Here is a 21,883-nt window from a genome sequence, read left to right as displayed (position 1 = left end):
TTTAATTAAAAAATGTGTCACATTAAATAATGGAGGAGACAATAGCAAGAGCAATAGTAATTGAAAGTTGTGGAAATTAACTTCCCTACAAAGCCAGGTCCTCTACTCACCAGTGAAGCTGTAGACATCTTGAGGCTATAGGAGGAGTAGAAAATAAGTGCTGGTTGACATTTACAGGGAGGATCAAAGAAGATGGTCTCTGAGTGAAGGCAATGGCTGAAAATGGACAAAGGCACAGAGAGAAATTATAGCAGAGCAATAGAAATATGATGAATGTTCCCTGATTCCAAAGCTTGAGCTTACATCATCCGAAGACAGAGTTCAACATTTAAGCACTGGGCAATAGATTAATTTAAAATGGTGGAATTCTAGAAATTCAGTAAGAGAAAGGGAGGGAAGAGAGTGAGAAGATAATACAGAGATTATGAGCTCCTATGTCATTAACATCAAAATGGAATCCTCAGGTAAGCCAGAAAATTCCAACCATGAGATAGAGAATCCTCATACTGAAACTGTTGTGATGCAGACTAAAAGTGAGAAGCCATGAAATTATCCTTTTATCTTCTTAAAAACAAATATGGGTATATCCACATGGTTTGAGCTCAGTGTTCACCTCCCTTACAACTGTCAGTGTGGGGGTTTAAAGTCCAGTACTGGGGCATGCCTAGCCTCTCCGTTGGTTTGACAGGTGGACTCAACACTGAACTAAGAGAAGCAAACTTGTAAATGAATTGCTCCAGGGTTGCTGTCTGATTTGTGCACTTTCTTTTATTTGTTTCATTTTGCATTGAAAACATTACATCTCTGTTTCCTTATAGAGTAGTGTATCAAGAGCCAGTGTATGGCAATAAATTGCTACAGGTATGAATTCCTGACTGATGGAAAAACACTCATCACGTGGTTGTGGGTTTGCTCTGAAATCCTGACTAACAAGATGATTCTCGGGAGGGAAATGTTCTCTAACATAGAGGGAAGCCTTAACTGAATTTTCCAGTTTTAATACAGAGTCATCCTGTTCCCTTCTGGCATGTCCACAATGGATTTGGGACACTTCTTTCCAGATACCAGCACTATATCTGTACACTTGACTCCATCATGAGTATGCCACCTTAGAGGTCAAATGTGGTTTTTAATTTCTTGAATTATAAACATTTAACAACCAAAAATGAAATAGGGCCAGGAAGACATCTCAACAGACAAAAGCGTTAACTGCTAAGACCTGACAACCTACTTAAGTTTGATCCACAGAAACGAAGGTAGACATAGACTTCTAAAAGTTGTTCTCTGACTTCCACATGCTTTCTGTGGCATGCATGTGCCACACATACACACACACACACACACACACACACACACACACACACACACACACACATACACACACACACACACATAGAGTCACTATGTGCACATACATGCACACATAATAATAATAAATCAGAAAGAAAGAATTTCTGGATTAGGGAGATGGCTCGGCTCGGTAGGTAAAGTACTTGCTGAGCAAATATGAGGACCAAAGTTTGTATTCTCCAGAAACCACATAAAGCTAGATATAGCACCACTGGTCTGTCATCCATCACTGCTGCAAGAGATATGAGGAGAAGACATGGGTATTCCAAGGAGCTCACAGGCCAGCTATCCAGCTGGCCATAATAAGAAGCAACAAGGTGGAAGGCAAGGGCCAACACCCAAGGTTACATTCACATCCACACCATGGTGCACGCACACACACACCATGAGGTGGGGGATTAGAGAGTTTATTAGAATCAATTTCTTTATAATCTTTAGTTGGTTCTTAGAATACACTAGGATCTTTAAATCCAAATTCTCTTACCCCTCCAGCCTTGAGGGGCTGCATAGCTTGCATCTCCTGGACCTCTCACTGCTCTTACTATAGTCAGTTAGAATTTTTTTTTCCAGTTGCTAACCCTATTTCTCATTTCCAAAGAAACACCAAATGAGTAAATTTGTAGGATGTAAAAAACAGAAAAAAAAAAATATCGATGCATCCACCACTGGTCAAGAGTCTTAAGATGCGCTCTACAGCTAATGTTAAAACTGCCATGCAACTGGAAGATGGTAGCACAGATGGTCCCATGACACAGGTTTGTCATCCCAGCACTTGAAAGGCAGAGACAGGAGGATTGCAAGTTCAAGGCTAGTTACAGAGTAAGCCAATACTAGCCTGGGGCAGTTAATGGGATCCTGTGTCACTACAAAAAGTCAAAGGAAGGCTTTGGTTGTAGGACAGTGATAGAACACTTGCCTGATGTGCATAGAGCCCTAGGTTCAACCTCCAGCAAAATACACACACACACACACACACACACATTTTTGTGAGTAAAATAGATAAAACTGCTATACTTTTTTTCTCTTTGGTTTGGAGAAGGAAAAAATCTCCTTTTTGGTGACATTATTTTTTCACTGGGTCTGCAGTTACCAGGTTCAATAAGTCCTGAGTCTGCAGTCTTTAGACAGAAGGCAGATCTCATTCTTCAGACAACAGCACAGAACTAAGCCGACGCTCCAGCTCTGTTCAGCAAGCTGCAGAAGACAGAGCAATATAGCTCATCCTAGTCACCTTTTTGCAAAGCAAATTAAAGCAATTTGTATCTGTGGGCCATTTTACAGTGTGTGCACATACACTGAGTTAGTGCACAGCTCCACTGTTGCTGAAATATAAGAGAAGTTGGAAAGACAACACACAGTGTAGAGAGGTGGCGTGATCAAGCCACCGAATTCTTTTCACCCCATTATCACACATTGCAGAGACCAAAACTCTACAGCCACCAGCCCGCAGATGCTTACATTTAAATAAAATTAACTAGGAGTTGAGGGGGCCTCCTTTGGTAAAGTGCTTGCTGTACAGCAGGAAGACCTGAGATGGGTCTTCACAACTGAGAGGTTTTGAGTTTTCTTTTGTTTGTTGTTTAAATCCAACCATGGAAGCATCTCCTTCTAACCCCAGAGCTGGAAAGGCAGACAAAAGGATCTATAGGGCTTGCATGGCAAGTTCTAGACTAATGAGAGAGACCCTGTCTCAGAAAGAAAAAACAGAAAGAAAGAAAAATAGAAGGTGGACAGTTTGTGAGGAGGTTGTCCTCTGACCTCCAAACACATGAACTCATCATGTGTGCACACTCAGCTGCACACATATGAACACACATGCAACATACATGAATTCATTTAACAATAGTCAATCTGGTATAACTGTATCCTAGCATTTGGGAGGTGGAGACAGGAGGATCACAAGTTCAAAGGTTGCTTGGTTATAAGATCAGTTCAAGGCCAACTTTGAACTTATACAACACTATTTCAAAATGAAAAATAAAGTTTAAACAAAAAGAAGGAGGGCTTGGGAAATAGCTTAATGGTGGAACATTTCACCAGCAGGTATAAGATCCTAGTGCCCGAAAATAAATGATAAGGTAAGAGCAAAACAAATTACCAAAATGTAAGTAAATTAATTAATTATAGTCCCTGCATTTCAAGTAATAAGAAAACACTTTAGACTGTTGGCCACCATGCTGGACAAGACCCAGGCAGAACACTGCTGTTAGCACCATGTGATGTGTTTACAAAAGTCAAAGCCACCTCCTTGTAAATGTCAGCAGACTAGAGTCTGAAGAATCCTTAGTGAAAGATGGAGACATGGCTCTGCAATTACCAGTGCTTACTGCTCTTCAGAGGACCAGTGTTCAGCTTTCAGCCCTGACTTTGAGTGGCTCCAACCACCTGTAACTACAATGCAATGGCCCCTATATATGCACATGCACAACTGTCATTCATTCACACAAATACACATAAATAGAAATTAAAACATAAACTTGACTGTGGAGTAGCCCAGTTGGTATAGTGTGCTACATTTGATCTTGCCTCAGAAACAAAGCACAGAGACAGACAGACAAACAGACAATGTTTAAAAGCAAAACTCTTAAGTAACAGACCAAACGTCAGGGTACTAACCACTTGTGACTGACTGTTTAACACAGAAGCTGATTTCCTCTCAGTGGTGAAGCCATAAATAAATATATATAAAAAAATCATTCTCAAACTCATGGTTCACCTTATTTTGGGAGAGAGGATAGGAAAAGGAGAAATAGTGTAATCAAATTGTAATCTTAAAAATAAAATTCAAGCCAGGCGGTGGTGGCTCGTGCCTTTAATCCCAGCACTCGGGAGGCAGAGGCAGGTGGATCTCAGTGAGTTCAGGCCAGCCCGGTCTACAAAGTGAGTTCCAGGAAAGGCACAAAACTACACAGAGAAACTCTGTCTCAAAAAAACTAACTAACTAACTAAATAAATAACTAAGTAAGTAAATAAATAAATAAATAAATAAATAAATAAATAAATAAAATTCAAAAGAAAAGGTTACTAGCTGCATTATCAACCTTGTAGGCAGTGGAGCTCACATTAGTTACTTCTGTTCATGCTGTAGCCATGCTCTGCACTTGTTGAATACCTACCTGCTCTCATGACAGATGCTTCTGTAAATGCCCAGAGACAATTGGAGAAACTGAGCCACAAGGGCTTGCAAAGAGAAATTCCTGAGCCACTTAGAATTTACTTGGAAACTGATATACCTATGCAAATAGCTTTAACAAATTTTACTCTGGACAGACAGATGCACACACACACATACACACACACACACACACACACACACACACACACACATCACTCAGTTGATGATAATGCCTCATAGTCATTGGCTGGCCAAATCTAACCCCTTCCTACCCCATTATATTTAATGCACATACTTACATACTTATATCATTCTGATATATCATGAAAGCCAAGAAAAATCGTCAGGCAGATTAAAAGAAGAACTCTGGAAAACTGGTGACCTGGTTTCTTCATGGCCATCATTCCTCCTTTGGAGTTCAGTGCTGGCCTGACACCTGCTTTGTTTTTATGACTCTTTGGCACATTTAATGAGTTCCCCCATTCCTCATTAGAGAGCACTGTGCTTGGAACACCAGGTGGTGTCTGGTTAAGATCTTTTTTGTTTTAAATTACACAGTTTTATTCCTTAAGGAAAGCTGTCATGGAAACTCCTGGCTCTGTATTATTGGTGACTATCCACCAAGAAGTCTTGGTGTGTCTTTAACCAAGGTTGATCCAAAGAACAAATTTCCTCATAGAAAAACTGGCTCTGGGGTTGGGAATTTAGCTCAATGGTAGAGCGCTTGCCTAGCAAGTGCAAGGCCCTGGGTTTAATCCTCAAATCAAAAAAAAAGAAAGGAAAAAAGAAAGAAAGAAAGAAAGAAAGAAAGAAAGAAAGAAAGAAAGAAAGAAAGAAAGAAAGAAAGAAAAACTGGCTCTGTTGAGCTATGACATATATGATAGAGGATTTCAGTCAGAAACACTAGAAGAAACTGTCAAGAGCTATTACCTACGTGTTTGAAGTTGCTTTTGTAGCCTTGCTTCATCTCTGTGTAAGGCCACATGTATGACACTTGTCAGCTTTGTCCTGCTGTCCTTGGGCATTTTGCTGTAGCCAGCCCTCTGACATGCCACTCTACCTGAGTTATCCCTCATTCGAAAGGCAAGCCTCCAACCTTGAAGCACTGCATACTGTGCATTCTCATTAGAACCTGAGTAAGCCCCTTGTTACCTCTGGACACTGGATCCAGTTTGTTAATTGTGCTGAGATCATTCCGTGATGGCTGACATATTGCCCTGGTCTGTTGAGCAAGATGCCCATATTTTCTCAGTTTGATAATCAGTGCTCCACTACACACAATTCCTTTTCAATGTGCCCATTTGCTCTTCCTCTGTGCTTAATTGAACAGTGGCGATTACTGGTACACAGAACTAAATGTTAATTATTTTTCTTTTTAGATTCTTTTCTCTTAATGATTTTATTTACAAATTGGTAGACTTTATCATATATCCCCCTCCTTTGAACCACATTCTTCATCTGAATTTGTGTGACAAGTAGCAGTGTGATATTTTCAGCTGAGAAGGCAGAATTTTTGACTCACTTTTGTAATAATTATGGAACATTAATAAAGCCTTCTACAAAACCATCAATGATCAAATGGCTACACACACACACACACACACACACACACACACACACACACAACACACATGCAATTACTAAGAAACTTACTGATCTGGTTTCTGAAAATCAATATGAGGCAGGAGAGTATCTACTTTTATGAAGAAATAAAGATAATTTAATAAAATTTAAGTTAATGTTTGGTAAGTTATGGTCAATTCTGGAAACCTGGAAAGTTCAGCAAAGTAGGAAGAATATTTAATCCTCACCCCCAAACCAACACCATTAACACTTAGATGCATTTTCTTAGGGCCTCTGGGTTCTGCATCCGAAGATATGCTTAGGAGTTCTAACCTTTAACACACAGCCAGGACAGGTCTTCAACCTCCTGTCTCCAGTATTGCTCTACTTCTGCTGTAATACTAAGCTTTCCTTAACCTCAACCTTGGATGGGAGGCCTTGGGTACCTGCTTCTCTGGTGCGGGATCCTCACTTCTGGGTATTGCTGAACTAAGCTCTCCATTCCTAAGCCACATCTCTACTTGTATTTTAGGGTGGTTATGCTGCATACCGCTACGCCCAGCCCACCCCTGCCACTGCCGCTGCCTACAGTGACAGGTAAGGGTCTTCCTTCTCTCAATGACTTGCAAATAGCTGGTGAGGCAGGAAATTCTCATTCTTATTTGGTCTTGCTTGAAACATGCATGACTACTGAAGAGGATGCCCCTAAAAGTTAGGTCCCATGGTGAAGTTATTATGCACAGGCTACATGGAGAGAAGATGGATGCTTAAGCCTTGCTCATTGTGAACTCCTCATCCTGTCTGATGCAATGCAAAGAAAATCTGCTGTGTCCCTGGATAGATGTTTTCTGGTCTCTTTATTCCTATGACCATGTATCTTATACATGTAAACACACACACACACACACACACACACACACACTACCATTCAACTTTCTCATGGCCTTCTATGTAAGACCATAGTTTCATCTAATTCATAGGAAGAAAATGAGCAAGTAATAAGCCTGAAGATTCATTTCCTTCCCTCATGATACCCAGGAAAGCTTTCACCTCTGCCCATTGAATTCAAAACAAAGATTGGCAGAACATCTGGCTTTCATAAGGACATTCATTGATCTTGGCAGTGTCCAGTGCCTAAACCTACAAACATAAGCCAACTTCATTTGCACTGCACACCTCACATGAAGACTGGCAGCTGGAGGTACAGAAATGTATTTGAGAAATGCAGAATTCCAAATGAATGTGTGTGACTGGCTTGGTCCCCAGGCTTTCGTGATGTGATGGTTTCTAAAACAGTTATAGCTATTTCTATATAGGTGCCTTGTTGGGGGGGTGGGGCTGTAAGCCAGCCAATAAACAAAATGTGTGTGTTTCCATATTGAATGTGATTTCCTGGCTCTGTTCTCTGAGGACATCAATGTGAATGTTCAGGTGCTCTGCATGCATGAATGTCCCGGAGGGTGCTTATTTTTGTGATGACTATTTTAATTTAAGGATATGTTTCATAAATAAAATGATAATGGTATGGTAACAATTTGCATGTGTGGCTGAGGCATGCTGGGTCAGACAGGTAAGCAAGCAAAGGGCGTGGCCCATGAAAGAGAACTGTCAGAAGACATTGGACTCCCGCCTGGCTTGTGGCCATGCAGTTCCTCTCATTTGCAGTGGTGCACTTTTCCTGCACCTCCATCCCATTTCTCACAAGTGTGGTTAGCTCGCAGCAGCTGCAGAATTCTTAGGCAGTTTAATAAAGCAAAATAAATCCCTGAATTTAAGATGCTGTACTTAGCTCCATGCACTAACTTGTCATAAATGACTCTTTGGCAAGCGGAGCTGAGATTTGCTATCTGGCTACACACAGGAATTATAACTGTTTTCTCCCGAGCACTCATAACACGTTTTCTAAATTGTAGAGAATCTTCAAAGAAATCCAAGCCACTGGCCAGACACACTTGTAAATACATGAATTATCCATTTACCCAAGCGTCAGTTGCCAAGATGCAAGTGCTTCATGTAAATTGTTATCTTTAGTATTCTCTGACACCAGATTAGGAAAACTGAGAGGGTCAATAAGGCTAATAAAAGTGATGACAATCTTGAAATACTTGAGATCATTCTACAAATGAAAAGGCTTAAATGTTATTAAATTCCATGCACTGAAGATCCACACAGTCTCAATTGTAATGTGGCTCAGCTACAGCCCTTAATTATTTTTATGAAAATATCTCTAGATGCTAAATTCTCAAACGCCCACTTTGTATGTAATTATAATCATAGTAACTTTATCCTGCTGTATAATTATAAGAATCTTAAACAGATTTATTTCTTTGAGTGTTTATCTTGCTTCTCCTCAGAATAAGTGCATCTAGCCCCAAGTTGAAGAAAGGTTAATTACAAAGGTAGACTTTAAATCGCTTTCTTCAATAAGACTAATTTAGACACTTGATCAAAACAAACAATGTTTAATACTATCTTAGAGTTACTAGGGAAGCCCACTATCTCCACTTGCACCAGTCTGAAACTGTTAAAATTCTCTGCATTGTGAAACACCATATATGTAAATATCTATATAAAACCTACAATTTTAATATTATTAAGAGTTTTCATTGGTGATACATTCTACTGAAAAACAAAATACCCTCATTCATGAATTGGTAAATTTTTAATAACTTCAATTCCCAGTTCAGTGTAACAGTTGCAGCTGAAGGAATCCACTAACTATATTCTTTTCCATGTAATTGGCCTCTTGCTGTTTATTAGAGATGTTTGCATATTAGGTCCCCTTGGTTGCTGTGGAAATTGATTACTGGCTCTATTTAACTTTATTGTAAGCAGAATACTTGTCACCTATGGAATTATTCATTGAGGTAAATTCAGTAATAGGTGAATTACCAGAAAACAATCTCTAAAATGGAATTTCTGGTTTTGATTTATCACTATTAAGTGGTAGTTCCTTTTATTTGTAATCAATACAGACAAGGAAAGGTCTTTATTAAAATATATTCAGGGGAAATGGGGGATTATCAGAATAGCTTTTGAATCTCTACTAAAAATACAGAATCTATCAGGGCAAAGTATAATCTTTTTTTTTTTTTTTATACAATCATACCATAGCATCAGTAGCAGCAAAGTCTAACTTCCTCTTCTCTAGAAGACAGACAGGATGACAAAGAGATATACTTCTAAACCAAAAAGAAACCGTTTCAAACTTGGAAGGGAAATCAGTGGAGTTGGGAATGTTTGAGAAATGGTTACTGGTTGTCAGTTTGATTAAAAGAAACACAGCAACAAAGCTTCCCTGTGATTCTTTCTTCAGCCTTCTCCAAAGTGAGACTAAGTCTGCTGTGCTGCCCCCATACCTCCCATTTGTAGAATTTTACCTTTACTCAACCCTTATAAAATTAAAGATTCAGGAACCCTTTGAAAACGATTGAACTGTAGTAACCTCAGTGCTGTCTGGAAGGTCTTTAATGGGTACCTTGCAGCTCCCTGCCCATCATCTTCCTGCTTAAATGATCACATGCTGACAATCTCAGAGCAGTCCAAGAGTCTCTGGGTGTTGCCCTCCCGAAGAAAAGACCATCTGCTGTGGGCCAAGCTTTCCCAAACCACAAAGATTGAACTGAACTAGATGACATCACAGCTTCTTTGAGTGAGAATAGGTGAACAGCTTTCCTTGGCATTTTATGAAGATTTAGTAAACATTTGACATAATCAATTCTTTATTTTGTTAATCTCACATTGGTGTAATGGAAGCCAGCTGTCCAGACTCTCAAGGAGATTGTTTTCTGAGCTTGAACCAATCATAGCATGGCGGTGGGGTCTGTGGTCATCTGGTCATTGCATGATATTCAGTGTTGCTGATGTGTCTGTGGTATGTGTTGGGTTGGACAGGTCCATCACATTAGCTCCATGAACGGCTTGCTTGGAATAAGCCTGGGGTACAGGTCTCTTTATTGATTGGCTCTTGGTTCCTTGTGTTTTATGTCTTGGTCCTTGTTACATCTTTCAGCTGTCCAGCTGGGAGGTGGGAAGTGGGGAAAGTTACCCTGTTCAATGAATTGTGCCACTCATAGTGGGGGAATATATGTAATGTGCACATAGCATTGATGAAATACTCTGGCTAGAAAGAAACCCTGGCCATGCTTGTCCTGCTTGCTGATACTCTAACATCCCCTAAGGACTGGTGCATGAAAGTGTCCCTCCATGTTAGGAAAGAGAGTAGACACAGACAGCTTAGAAAAGAACCAAGAACAGAATATCCTACTGTCAAATTTAACCATAATATGGCTGTAACTGGGACCATTTCTTCTATGAATTAAAATATGATTTTCCTTTCAAACAAATATAGTACTTTTTTGAAAAGTAAGGTAGTACATAATACTGAAAATTGAGGCATAACAATCTATCACTTAGGAAGGAAAATAAATTCTATCAAGTTCTATTTAGGTTAGAGAGATGTGCTCATTGGAATGTTGGTATCCATTGGTTGATACTTTTAGGAAATATGTTTATGATAAAATGATTTTTATCAAATAATTTTTATCCTAAATATATTGTCTTATATTTTTATTATAATGAGGATTTTTGAGTTGTTATAATATAAAAATACATTTTTAAGTAACAAAGAAATATGTGTTCCAGAACATAGAATGAAATATTCACAATTATGTGAATATATCTTCTGGGTAAGAGAAGCTCATTAAAAGTCATACAAAACTATAAAACATTTCTTTATTATAAAGATCTACAAATGCCAGGGTGGTAGTAACATGATAGTACAGAACCAGGCACATAGGCATCCTTAGACTAAGCAAGGAGGCTGCAAGCAGCAGGGTTCTGCTTTCAATTTATTCTTCTTCATTTTCTGAGACCTTAAAGTTTCATTGTTTTTATATAATAAGAAAAGAAAGTATAATATTGGCAATTCCATATCACTCAACCTAATATAGACCAAAATAAAATCTTGTCATCTTACATACTTATAGGGAACTTCTAAGACTTTTGGAGATAATTCTCAGAACAAGAAAGCCAGGACTTGTGGAGTTCAGGCACTCATATGGTATGTGTTAAGCACAATTCAGAACAGGTGCTCACAAGATGAATAGTAGAGGATCTATTTCAGAGAGAGATAGATTAGTAAATTTTTAAAAATTTAATAGGCATAAGTAGGCATATCTTTGGTATCATATTTAAAATTATATAGATGATAGAGGCAGAAATGCCAAACATATGTAGATGGAGAGACAGATGAATGGGTGGATGGATGGATGGGTGGATGTGAAGAGAGATAGATGATACTTAGATCCATGGGTGGGTGGAAAAAAGAAGGAAAGAAAACAGAAAGGAAGGAAATAGAAGCAGGATAAGCAGAGGGAAGGAGGGAGCGAGAAATTAAAGGGAATTATCAAGAGCAAAATACCATCTTTTTCCTCTCTTCTATTGCATCATGAGCAAGTCTACAGAGAACTGAACGAAATTCCTATATAAAACCTTTGTCTGAAGACTAAAGCAGCAGAGGGATCTGAGTCCATTCCCACATGTGTAACATAGCCCCTCAGTCTATCTGAGAAGTTATTTTCTGGATTCAGATTTAAGATTACCAAACTTCCACCATGAAAACAGGCAAATAGCTTCATTTAAAATGATAAACCATTTTACTTAGCATCCTTTTATATATATATATATATATATATATATATATATATATGTATATGTATACACACACACACACACACACACACACACACACACACACACACAACTATGTAGGGTGTTGGCAGTGTAAAAAGCAAGTGAGCATCCTGAATAAAAAGCTCACTATTTACATCTAAGGACTTTATTTACATTATAAAAAGATTATTTCACAAAAATTGTTGTATCATCTGAACTTGATGATTTTGCACTTTTTTCTAGCTATGCATTAAAATATAGAGAGTTTAATGTATGGACCATGTAGAATGTTTAATGAGAACAGACAGCACAGAGGAGGGGTAGGGGAATTTCTTGGTGTCCCAGTTCTTCATTTTCAAACCAGGTATGATAAGAATTCCAACTATTTCAGAACAGCAAAAGCAAGCATCATGCTTGTTCTTAGGGACATGTGTAAGGATAGGTCTCATGTTCACAGATGTACTGCCTTCCAGGGCTAGGAGATCTGGGAAAGTGAAATATGGCCATCAACTCCCTCTTTGGGGACTAGTGAATTCTGCTCATTCTTCCTTCCACCATGCAGCTAAAATGCTCTTTCCCTAGGAATGAGCCATAATAGAATATAGTACCTTTGTTTCCTCTTTTTTTAGTTCATAGCCAATTTCCCTTTCTGGACACTGCCTCGGGAAAATAAACCTTGACAACTGTGTGGGAGCTTCTTGTTTACATTTTCTATCTTTTTGAGAAACAAACGCTTGAGAAAATCTAGGGAGGGTATGACAAAACTTGATCATGCCAAATAAGAATGGTGTTCCCAGGTCAACAGAGGGCTAATGGGAAGTTCATGAGGGCTCAGGGCAGACCCAAGAATATCACATGGCATGGCTCAGTGAGATAATGCCACTGAAATCATTCTTGACAGTCAGGCATAAAGTGACAATGAGAAGGAGCATTTGCCCAGTAGCTTGTGGCAGCAGCTTACTGAAGTTGTTCTTGGTTTTGGTTTTTTAGTCATTTCTGTCACTGTGATGAGCAATTCTAGTTTTGTTTTTTTTTTTTTTTTAAACAAAAGATGCTCTGTTACCTTATAATAGGAATGTAGCAGGAATGAGTCACCAGTGTCTTTATTTATATCCATTTGTATCCCAGTGCCACTGCTGAAAGTATAGTCAGGATTTTATTAAAACCTCTATATTGAAAACATCCATACATGTGCATGCTCATATGCACACACAGGCACATATGCACCCAGGTATATGTATGTGCATTGTCTTATTTTTATGTGTCTCTGATTTTTTTTGTTTAAAGTTCATTCCTTAACAGATTCAGTCACATTTTTGAGTGACACACAGCCCCTTCAAGAAGAGAAAGAGAAGTTAATTGTTCTAGAAAGTTATCAGATATTTAAAAGAAATGCACTTCTGAGTGAGCTATGATACAGCTGAAATATAAGATGAAATGCCAGACAAAAGCAAATTCCTTAATAAGCTATATATGCACATGTCACTGCATCTTTAAAATTGTTCTGATTTTTACATTCTCCAAAAAGTTACAATTATGATCATTCTACTTTCTCCCAACATACCCTTTGAGTTTTTATTGATTTAATTTGAGAACAACTGAGATGATTGTTAAATCCTAAAGGAGGAGGCAGAAAGCACTTGAAATTTGGGTCTATGGATGCCAAACTGAACAGCAAGGAGCAATAGTGGTGTTATTAAAGGACCCACTTACTGATTTTCTCTTATTTTTAATCTAGAGACCATTTATACACACTTTCACATTCACATACACACTCATATATAATCATACACACACACACACACACACACACACACACACACACACACACACACACACATACTTCTCTCAAGACTTAAATGTGTCCAAGTTTTGCCTCAAGAATTAATTACTTTTTATCCATAACCTACCATGGCTTGTCTAATGTTATGCACTGTTGGATGAATATGTAATTGAGGCAGTTAAAAAAAATAGACCTGTAATAATCCACAGACCAGACCAACAAGGAGCCAGGGAGAGATTAAGGGCATTCCAAACCCAACAGACCATGGCTGTCACAGCCACGTGGGGAGCCACTTTGGCAGGTGACAAGACAAGGTATAACAGTTCCTTTGGTCATGTCAGGGCCTGATTACATGCTTTTCAGGTTGCAGATCATTGGCTTGATGGGCCACAAAAGCAAATGAAATCCATCTTTTAAGTAGTACCATCACAGCCCTTCCACTGTGGATGCTTAGAAAACTTTGGCTTCCTAGAGGTAGGTCAGGAACCTGTGATGAGAATACAGACTGGACAGCCTCTGGGTGAGCCCTTCCCACTCACAATAAAGAGTGAACTTGGTAATGACAGTCATCCAGCAGAACAGAAGGACACACACCCAAGGTAGAATCTTAGCTCATGAAATATTTATATATGTCTCTCCTCAAACTGGGGGGAATTCTTATTCCATAAGCATGAGGACTCAAGTCCAAATTCCCAGCAACCATGTGAAAACAAGGCATAGTGACATGCGCTTTTGAACCCAATGCAGGGAAACAGTCAAATCTGTAGAGCTCACTTGCTTACACACATATATCTCACACATACATACACAAATTTAAAATTATCTATTTAACACTCAACTTCTCTACCATATTTTTCCTTTAGATGTTATTTTTATTGGGGATTGACTTCTCCTTTCTGTTCTGTATTTTGACCTTAGCTCATATGCTAAAGCTGTTATCTTTTGGAACAAGATGGAATTTTTCCACTAAGACCCTCTCCTACTTCTAAGGGTATCAAAGCAAGTTATAAAACTTGTTCCTAAGAGTACAGGTTGACTTCCAGAACTGGCTTCCATTGGCATGTGGCATCTAAGTTATTTCTGTAACTGTATGTAGCAATTTCATGTAGAAAAAGCCATCTGAACGCAATGAATGATGATTTTTTTTGGGGGGGTGATGATTTTTCTCCCTGGTGTAGATCACAGTGATTGATTCTTCTGGAATTCAATGCTCTTCAAAACTATAGTGCATTTCATAGTTAATTAACATACAAAATAGTTAGAGGGAAACCTGCTTATTGTTGGTGGGGGAGGGGAGAATTGAAGAGACTCTTAATTAGCTAGCTGCCTCGCCCTCCATCCAGCTTAGTTTTGCTATACAATAATGCATAATGTTTAGACAGATGAATAGATTCCAAGGAGTTCAAACAATTAAATCCAAGTATTATTTCTCCCTAGCTGTCTTCATAATTTACCTTGAAATGCTTTATCCAGAGGTAGGAGAAGGAGGTGACATCTCTGATAACTTCCATCATGGGTCCACCCACCTGCTACTGTCTCCACTCCACTGTCCCTGCTTCAGTGACCTCATAAATGTTTGGCATCTCTCAAACTATATTCCCTTGTGACCACCTGCTTCAGTTGGCCTCTGGCCATAATTATCATTTTCCTAACCCCCAAGGTCATAAGAAGAGAAAGTGGTTCCACGGTAAGATCTTGTCATTGACTGTATAATAGGCGTCAATATAAAACAAACCCTGCAAGAACTGAAGCTGGTTTCTTTTAATGTCATTGAGCCTTAATTTTTCTCATCTTATCAGAGGGCAGATCATACTCATCAATCTACAAGTGAGGTGAATGCTGTAAATCAATAAATTGGTACAAATGTCATTAGCTACTTAATTTCTGATTTGAGGCTATCTTAGAGATGATTCACTGTAAGCACTGGATTGACAGAGGATAGAGCAATAAGTTAACTACATTTAAATTGTGAGTTGTTTTCCTGCCTGATCATTTCTAAGACTCACAAGAACAGTGGCACACTGTAGTTCTACATGTTCCTTCATAGCCTGTGGCAGGATGTAGCTGAGTTATGTTTTAAAACAGGATCATGTATGTATCATCTGTGTTCTTTAATGTATACTTGTGCTAATCAATCTTTGCTACTGATATACAGAAGATAATCACAAATTTAGGTTAAAGCTGGAATCTCACCTTAGTTCAATTATTTAATCCATGAGAGAATGTGGGCAAGTTATAGAGATTATCAATATTCTGCTTGCCTTATCTATAAAGGGAAAGAGATGGGTGATCACTAACTCCTTGACTTCCTGTGAAAAATGTTACATGGTTTTGAATGGAAGTGCTTCAGCTATAGCCTGAGATCAGCACTTAGTATATCATCACCATCATCATCATCATCACCACCACCACCACCACTAACACCAACACCAACACTAACACCATCACCACAAGCACTGTCACTGAACTCCATGAGTGTTTAATGACTTCAAACACATTTTTCCCATGCTCATGCTTCTTCTTGGGTGTGGATTCTCTGCTCATGCACCTTCAAAAGGGATGGAGTTACCAGAGATGTACCAGCTTCCTAAAGGAGACAACCTTTTCCAGAACAAATCCAGCCTCCAAATCCACTGCCCTTCTTTTGAGTGGGGCAGAAGATGACGCTATCTTCTACACTATATTCATTTTCTATTAAATCTGCACAAAGTCTTTGAGGAACATATATTTTAATTTCTAGCTCGATTTCCCAGTGAGAAGACTAAAGCCCTGAGAGTTGAGATGACTTTCCTAATGAGACACAGCTTGTACTGACAACCCTGCTGTCTAGAGTCACTGCTAGCTCTGTTTCATCTGACTGGGGATATAGTGGGGGAAGTGGAGGCTGTTCGAGAGACTGAGATGACAGGGAAGGTGTACATGATCTCTGGATAAGAGAAAAGCCCTTAGAAATGACTTTCCAAAGTCACAGGGTTGTCTAGTCAAACAGCCAAATTTAGAAGAAACTGGAAACTCTCTTAATTTAAGCCTTTTTAATACAATATAAGCAAAGAAGTTGTGCCTACATGAAGTGACTCTAAATGTGGTTTCATATATTCATTTTTTTAAAATAAGGGATCATGATAGCTCCCTTTTGCAGCCTTTTCTACTTCATTTGATTACTTGTTGGTTTGTCTGTATATGCCACATGTCATGTGTATATGATATAATATACATGAAACCTATAAAAATAACCACAGGGAAGGCAAACATATGCACCTCACTGGGATCTGTACCTTCCAGAATAGAATTTTGAAGCTGGACATGGGAAGAGAGGTTGAACAGTGATCGAAAGCAATTGTATCACTTTCCTCTTCTAAGTAACAAAACTGATGTATACCTGAGATTATGAGGCTGAAGATAGGTGCATCCAGTACCAGCCTTCCACAATGGTACAAAGGCCCCAAGAGCATACCCAATCCCTGTGGCTTAGCTCTGAGTCCTCAATGACCATTTGGAAAACCAAAGGAGCTAGTGAGATGGATCAGTGGGTAAAGGTGTCTGCCACCAAACCTAATGACCTGATCCCAAGGACCCACATGGTGGAAGAGAACCAACTCCAATAACTTCTCCTCTCACCTCTACATGCATATTGTGGCATATGTGGACACACACAAACACACACACACACACACACACACACACACACACACACACACACATCCTTACTTGTCATCAAGGTTGGGACCCTCTGGGCCTTATAACTAACAGATTCCCCAGAACCTGCAGGTAGAATCAAATTGATTTCATCCAATTACTATGTTGGGGGACCCCTGCTGTCACCTTCCAGGTCAAGAGACCAACTCACAGGCTGTAGGGATTTTTGTAGTCAGCATCTTGCAGGGTTTTAAATATGCATAAATGTTGTATTAGGTTTGAAATCTACAGCATTTGACTCATGAAGACTCACTATGAGGAACACAGATCTGGAGTTTTTAACAATAGCAATATAGAATTGAGAAGCCGAAGAGTAAGGAGACAATAGAACCTTTAACAATAAACTTAACATTGGTGTTCTTTGAGAAGGGATAGTTACAGTTGGACCTCACTTGCTCATGCCAAAGTCGATCCTTTAACCTCTGCCTGGCTTCTCAAATCTCCTTGAGATATGCTAGCAGGCCAGTCTTTTCACTTGACACTTAGAATTCAGTGGGTAATTATTTTTGGAAGAAAATTGCAAATAGATGAGATTTAACCTGGGGGTGGGGGCAGTGAGAAATAAAGATGATTTATGGTAAGCCACAAGACTAATTTAAATATGCCACCAGCTGAGTCAGAGGGCCTCTAGAAGGTTGATCTATGGAAACCATCTTAAAATGGAAGGGAGTCTGTGGATAAATGAAATATGCCATTTCTACATCATGGGAAGTTGAATATACTTAGAATCATCTCTCTCAAGCTTCAGTCATAGTATATGCAAAGAAGAGTTCAAATATGTATCATTTTGTCTCAAAGAAGCTGAAGATCCAAAGCAATATAAATTTCCCTAGAGAGGCACACTGCTATTAGTTATTGAACATGCTCCATATGACTTCCCCTGATCAGGATCTTGGAGGAAGTGAGGCTAGGAGGCTGGGTCCCAGATAACTGTGCTCATCTTCCATTTCCACCACTTAGCATTTTGCCTTAAATGGCCTGTCTCAGTTTACTCGCCTTTCATCAGAGTAACCATAGATTATAAGAAAAATCAAATAAATATGTAGGTACAAATGACATTTAGCAGCCTCATATCACAGACAAGTGCCCAATCCATATTTGATAGTCTGAAGTCTCAAGAAGCATAGCTCTTAGCTTACAGAATTAAAGATTTACCAATTCAGTGTTGGCTATTAATCTAGTAGGATCTCCTTTGGAGTGCCCATTGGATTCTGGCCTAGATCAGCTAACACAGAATCCAGAGAAGAGGAGACCCAGCTGGTAGCACTCCCCTGACCTCTCTCTGTGAGTCTGTGGACCATTCAAGCTATAAACCATTCAATCAGACAAGCAGCACCCAAACTCTAGTGCACTTGAAAATGACCAGGAGAGTAGAAGCAGTCTATGCTTGAGCTCCATCCACAAAGATGCTCATTCAATGGGTCTTGGGTATAACTCAGTTGCCAGGAATATTAGAAGTTCCTCAGGTAATCACCATGTTCAATCAACATGGTTCAATCAAGGTTGACAATGACTTAGCCAGACACTGTCAACTACAACCAAGGTACAGGCCAATTTGTTAAAAATAAGGTGTAAGGTGGCATTTAAACACATGGGTCTATATGGAGCATAGTAAATATCTGATAATTAGCATAAGGAGGTAGCCATGGTACCAGCCTCCTTTCTTGTGATGTGAGGTAACTCCACACCTGCACTGCTTGGACCATTTTATTCTTTCTGAGTTTGTTTGGAGACAGCACTCTTTTCAACTACAATTTTCATCTTGTCTCTCTCTGCTAATTTGGAATAAATGGCTTCATAGAACAAATCAACATGGGCCTATTTATATGCATCTAAATGGAACATTTGTCTTAAATGTTCCTTCAGGGTAGAAGGGACAGAAATATCCATAAAATGGCATAGCATTGGGTGACGGACACTAATGTGAGGCCCTTGAGAAGTCCAGTATCATTGTTCTATTGGCCATTACATTGAACCCCCCCCCACCCCGCCTTGAGCCTCTTTGACACAACTTTCCTATTGATCTTACTCATACTCAACCAATGAAAGCAAACACTTAGAAGGCTGATAGCCACACAGATTCGTCCTTAGTGAGCTCTGTAGAAAGGCACTTTGCTGACATTTTGTGGGGATCTTTCTGAAATGAAATGGGACTGGTTATGGGTATTTGAAGGTAAAGCAGAATAGCACCGAATTGCTAAATTCTGTTTAAGTTGACCATCGATTTTTGAAAGCCTGTTGTAAGTCCTTTTGGTACTACACCAGTGTGTGCCAATTCCTTCTCTGCCGCTACTGGAAATGACCTTTAGATCTTTGAGATTTAACCTTACTTAACATAATCCAACTAAGCCGATTCTTTTTAGGAAGTGAGTTTCAGAGCAGATGTGATCTCCTTTGTTCAAAAACACCCTCAAGAATTGTAAAAATAGTGATGGACAGGCCCAGCTACTCAGAAGCCTCAGAGAAGATCTGTTGAACCTTGTACCTTGAGAGCAGATTGTTTGACATAGTAAAACCCCACCTCCAAACAAACAAACAAACAAACAACAAAAAATACCCAATGAGAAGAGAAAATAAAAGAGAAGAAGGTTACCAGAGCAATGGTGGATGGTAGGAGAGAAGGAAGGAAGAAAAGAGTAAAAAGAAAGAGGGATGTAAGAAAGAAGGGAGGGAGGGAGAGGGGAGAAAGGAAGAAAGAAAGAGAAGAAGAGCAGGAGAAAAATATGTAGTATTTTAAGAGTTAAAATCATGGTGTCCAAAAGATCACTCTTAAAGGTAACATCATACTGTATAAAATTCTGGAAACCTTAAGATCTAATTATTTTATAATAATACATGTGGGCTTAATTTCGCCAGTTTTCTGTATTCATTCAGCAACCATTTAACATCTGTGTGGGTTGCCTACAATCAGCCCTGCTCACCACATCTAGCAACCTAGGAGTTGGAGTTGTAGCTCAGTTGGCAGAGTGTTTGCCTACCATACATTAAACACTGGGTTAAATCCCTAGCAACAGGTAAAACTATGTGTAGGGCATATACCTGTAATAGTAACATGTTGAATATGGAGGCAGAATGATCAATTCAAGGAATTCATAAGTTATATATACTATTTCTTAGAAGGGAGCCATGAAGAAGCAACATATACATTTGTTGAATCTTATAGAACTGGGGAGTAAGAGTCAGGCAAAACTGATTAAACAACACTCACACACACCATGCATACAGGAATGCCTCTTTGAGGGTCCACCCTATGAACGGACAAGGCTGCCATGTTCAGTTATGGCTGAGCTCCTGTTATGGGCACCTTGTGAATAGAGGTCCTTCTGAATGCTTGTCTGATGCATGCTGGGAATACTCTACCTGCAGTTTAGGCATGCTAAATCTCACTAGCCCTTATGTGAGTCAAATCAAATTCCACACCACATAGCTCTTACATTTTCAGATATATCAATTGTATTGCTCCTCAAACGTAGGGAATCTGAAACCCAATAGTTTCAAAGTTTCAAAAAGTTTGGGACATAATAAAAATGTAATAAAGATCCAACAAAACTAACTTTTATTGTTTTAAGATAGGTGATAAATGAACTTAGTTTTGACTTTTGATTTATAGAAGAGAGTATTCTCAAAGAGTGTATAATTTTGTTAGAATTTTATTGATTTAGAAGCAACTAAAATTTTCAACTGAACATTAAATTCCAGGGAATATTCATCAGGCATCTCTCTTTATATCCAAAGGTGCACCTTTTTTGACAGTAAAACTCTCCTAAGATGTTTTATGAAATGCTCAGTTGCTGGATGTTTTGAAAACACTGGAACAAAAGCAATCACACTAAGACTCCCCCAGAAATACATTTATCTGGGTTCTTGATCCCTATGCACAGTAAAAATCTAACAAATGAGAACCCAGCACCTTCTGGGGTTTTCAAGGCATTTAAGACCCTAACCAATCTCAAGGAGTCATTCTAATCGGCAAGGTATAGCTATTCATATTTCTAGGGAAATCAACAGTACCTCTGCATTCAAACACTTTACATTATGGAATTGCCACCACTGAAAATGCCTTAAGGGGGGGTTTATCATCTTTCTGAATTTAGTAAATCAAAGTGAAATAGCATTTTCCATTTTTTTGAAAAATTTTCTTTCCAATATGCCTCATTACAAAATAAATTGAGAAAGGTGAGGAGATGGCTCAGTGGGTAAAGCATTTGCTGTTCAGTTGTAAGGACCAGAGTTCAAATCCCTAAAGGACCCATTTAGAGCCAGACACAGTGTTGTGTGTCTATAATTGCAGCACTCCTACACTGCAATGGAAGGCAGAGACAGGAGAATCCTTGGAAACTCACAGGTCAACTAGCTGAGTGTACACAGCTGGAAATAACAGGAGATGCTGTCTCAAATAAAATGGAGGGCAAGGACCAATACCAAGGTTGTCCTCTGCCCCCAATGTGTGCATCATGGCATGCATATGCACCCCCCCAAAAAAAAACCAAGAATAATTTGGAAAGATAGGTGTTGTTTCAATTGGTGAATTTTTTTGTCTTCTTATAGCAATCTTAGTTTGATAAAGAAATTTTATTATCCATACTCTGATTCCATATAATGCTCTCTTCTGCAATGAAAGTATTTTTTCTTTCCTTTTAAAAACAATTTTGAGTAGTGTGTTATAATATATGGGGTTTTATGATATTTCTAGTTAGTTAGTG

General features: G+C 38.9%; 1 protein-coding gene across 16 annotated transcripts in view; it reads left to right on the top strand.

The window, feature by feature from the left end:
• The window catches only part of Rbfox1 (RNA binding fox-1 homolog 1), a 1,681,994-nt gene that overhangs the window by 1,641,109 nt on the left and 19,002 nt on the right, over positions 1-21,883 (top strand). For all 16 annotated transcript variants that reach the window (XM_036197533.1, XM_036197529.1, XM_036197544.1 and 13 more), the window contains one exon: positions 6,561-6,625. In XM_036197533.1, the coding sequence (XP_036053426.1) occupies positions 6,561-6,625 (65 nt within the window). The remainder of the gene's footprint in view (positions 1-6,560; positions 6,626-21,883) is intronic.

This window comes from Onychomys torridus, chromosome 8 (genome assembly GCF_903995425.1).
Source record: "Onychomys torridus chromosome 8, mOncTor1.1, whole genome shotgun sequence".
Lineage (NCBI taxonomy): Eukaryota > Metazoa > Chordata > Mammalia > Rodentia > Cricetidae > Onychomys > Onychomys torridus.
This window is presented reverse-complemented; position numbering and strand designations above follow the sequence as displayed.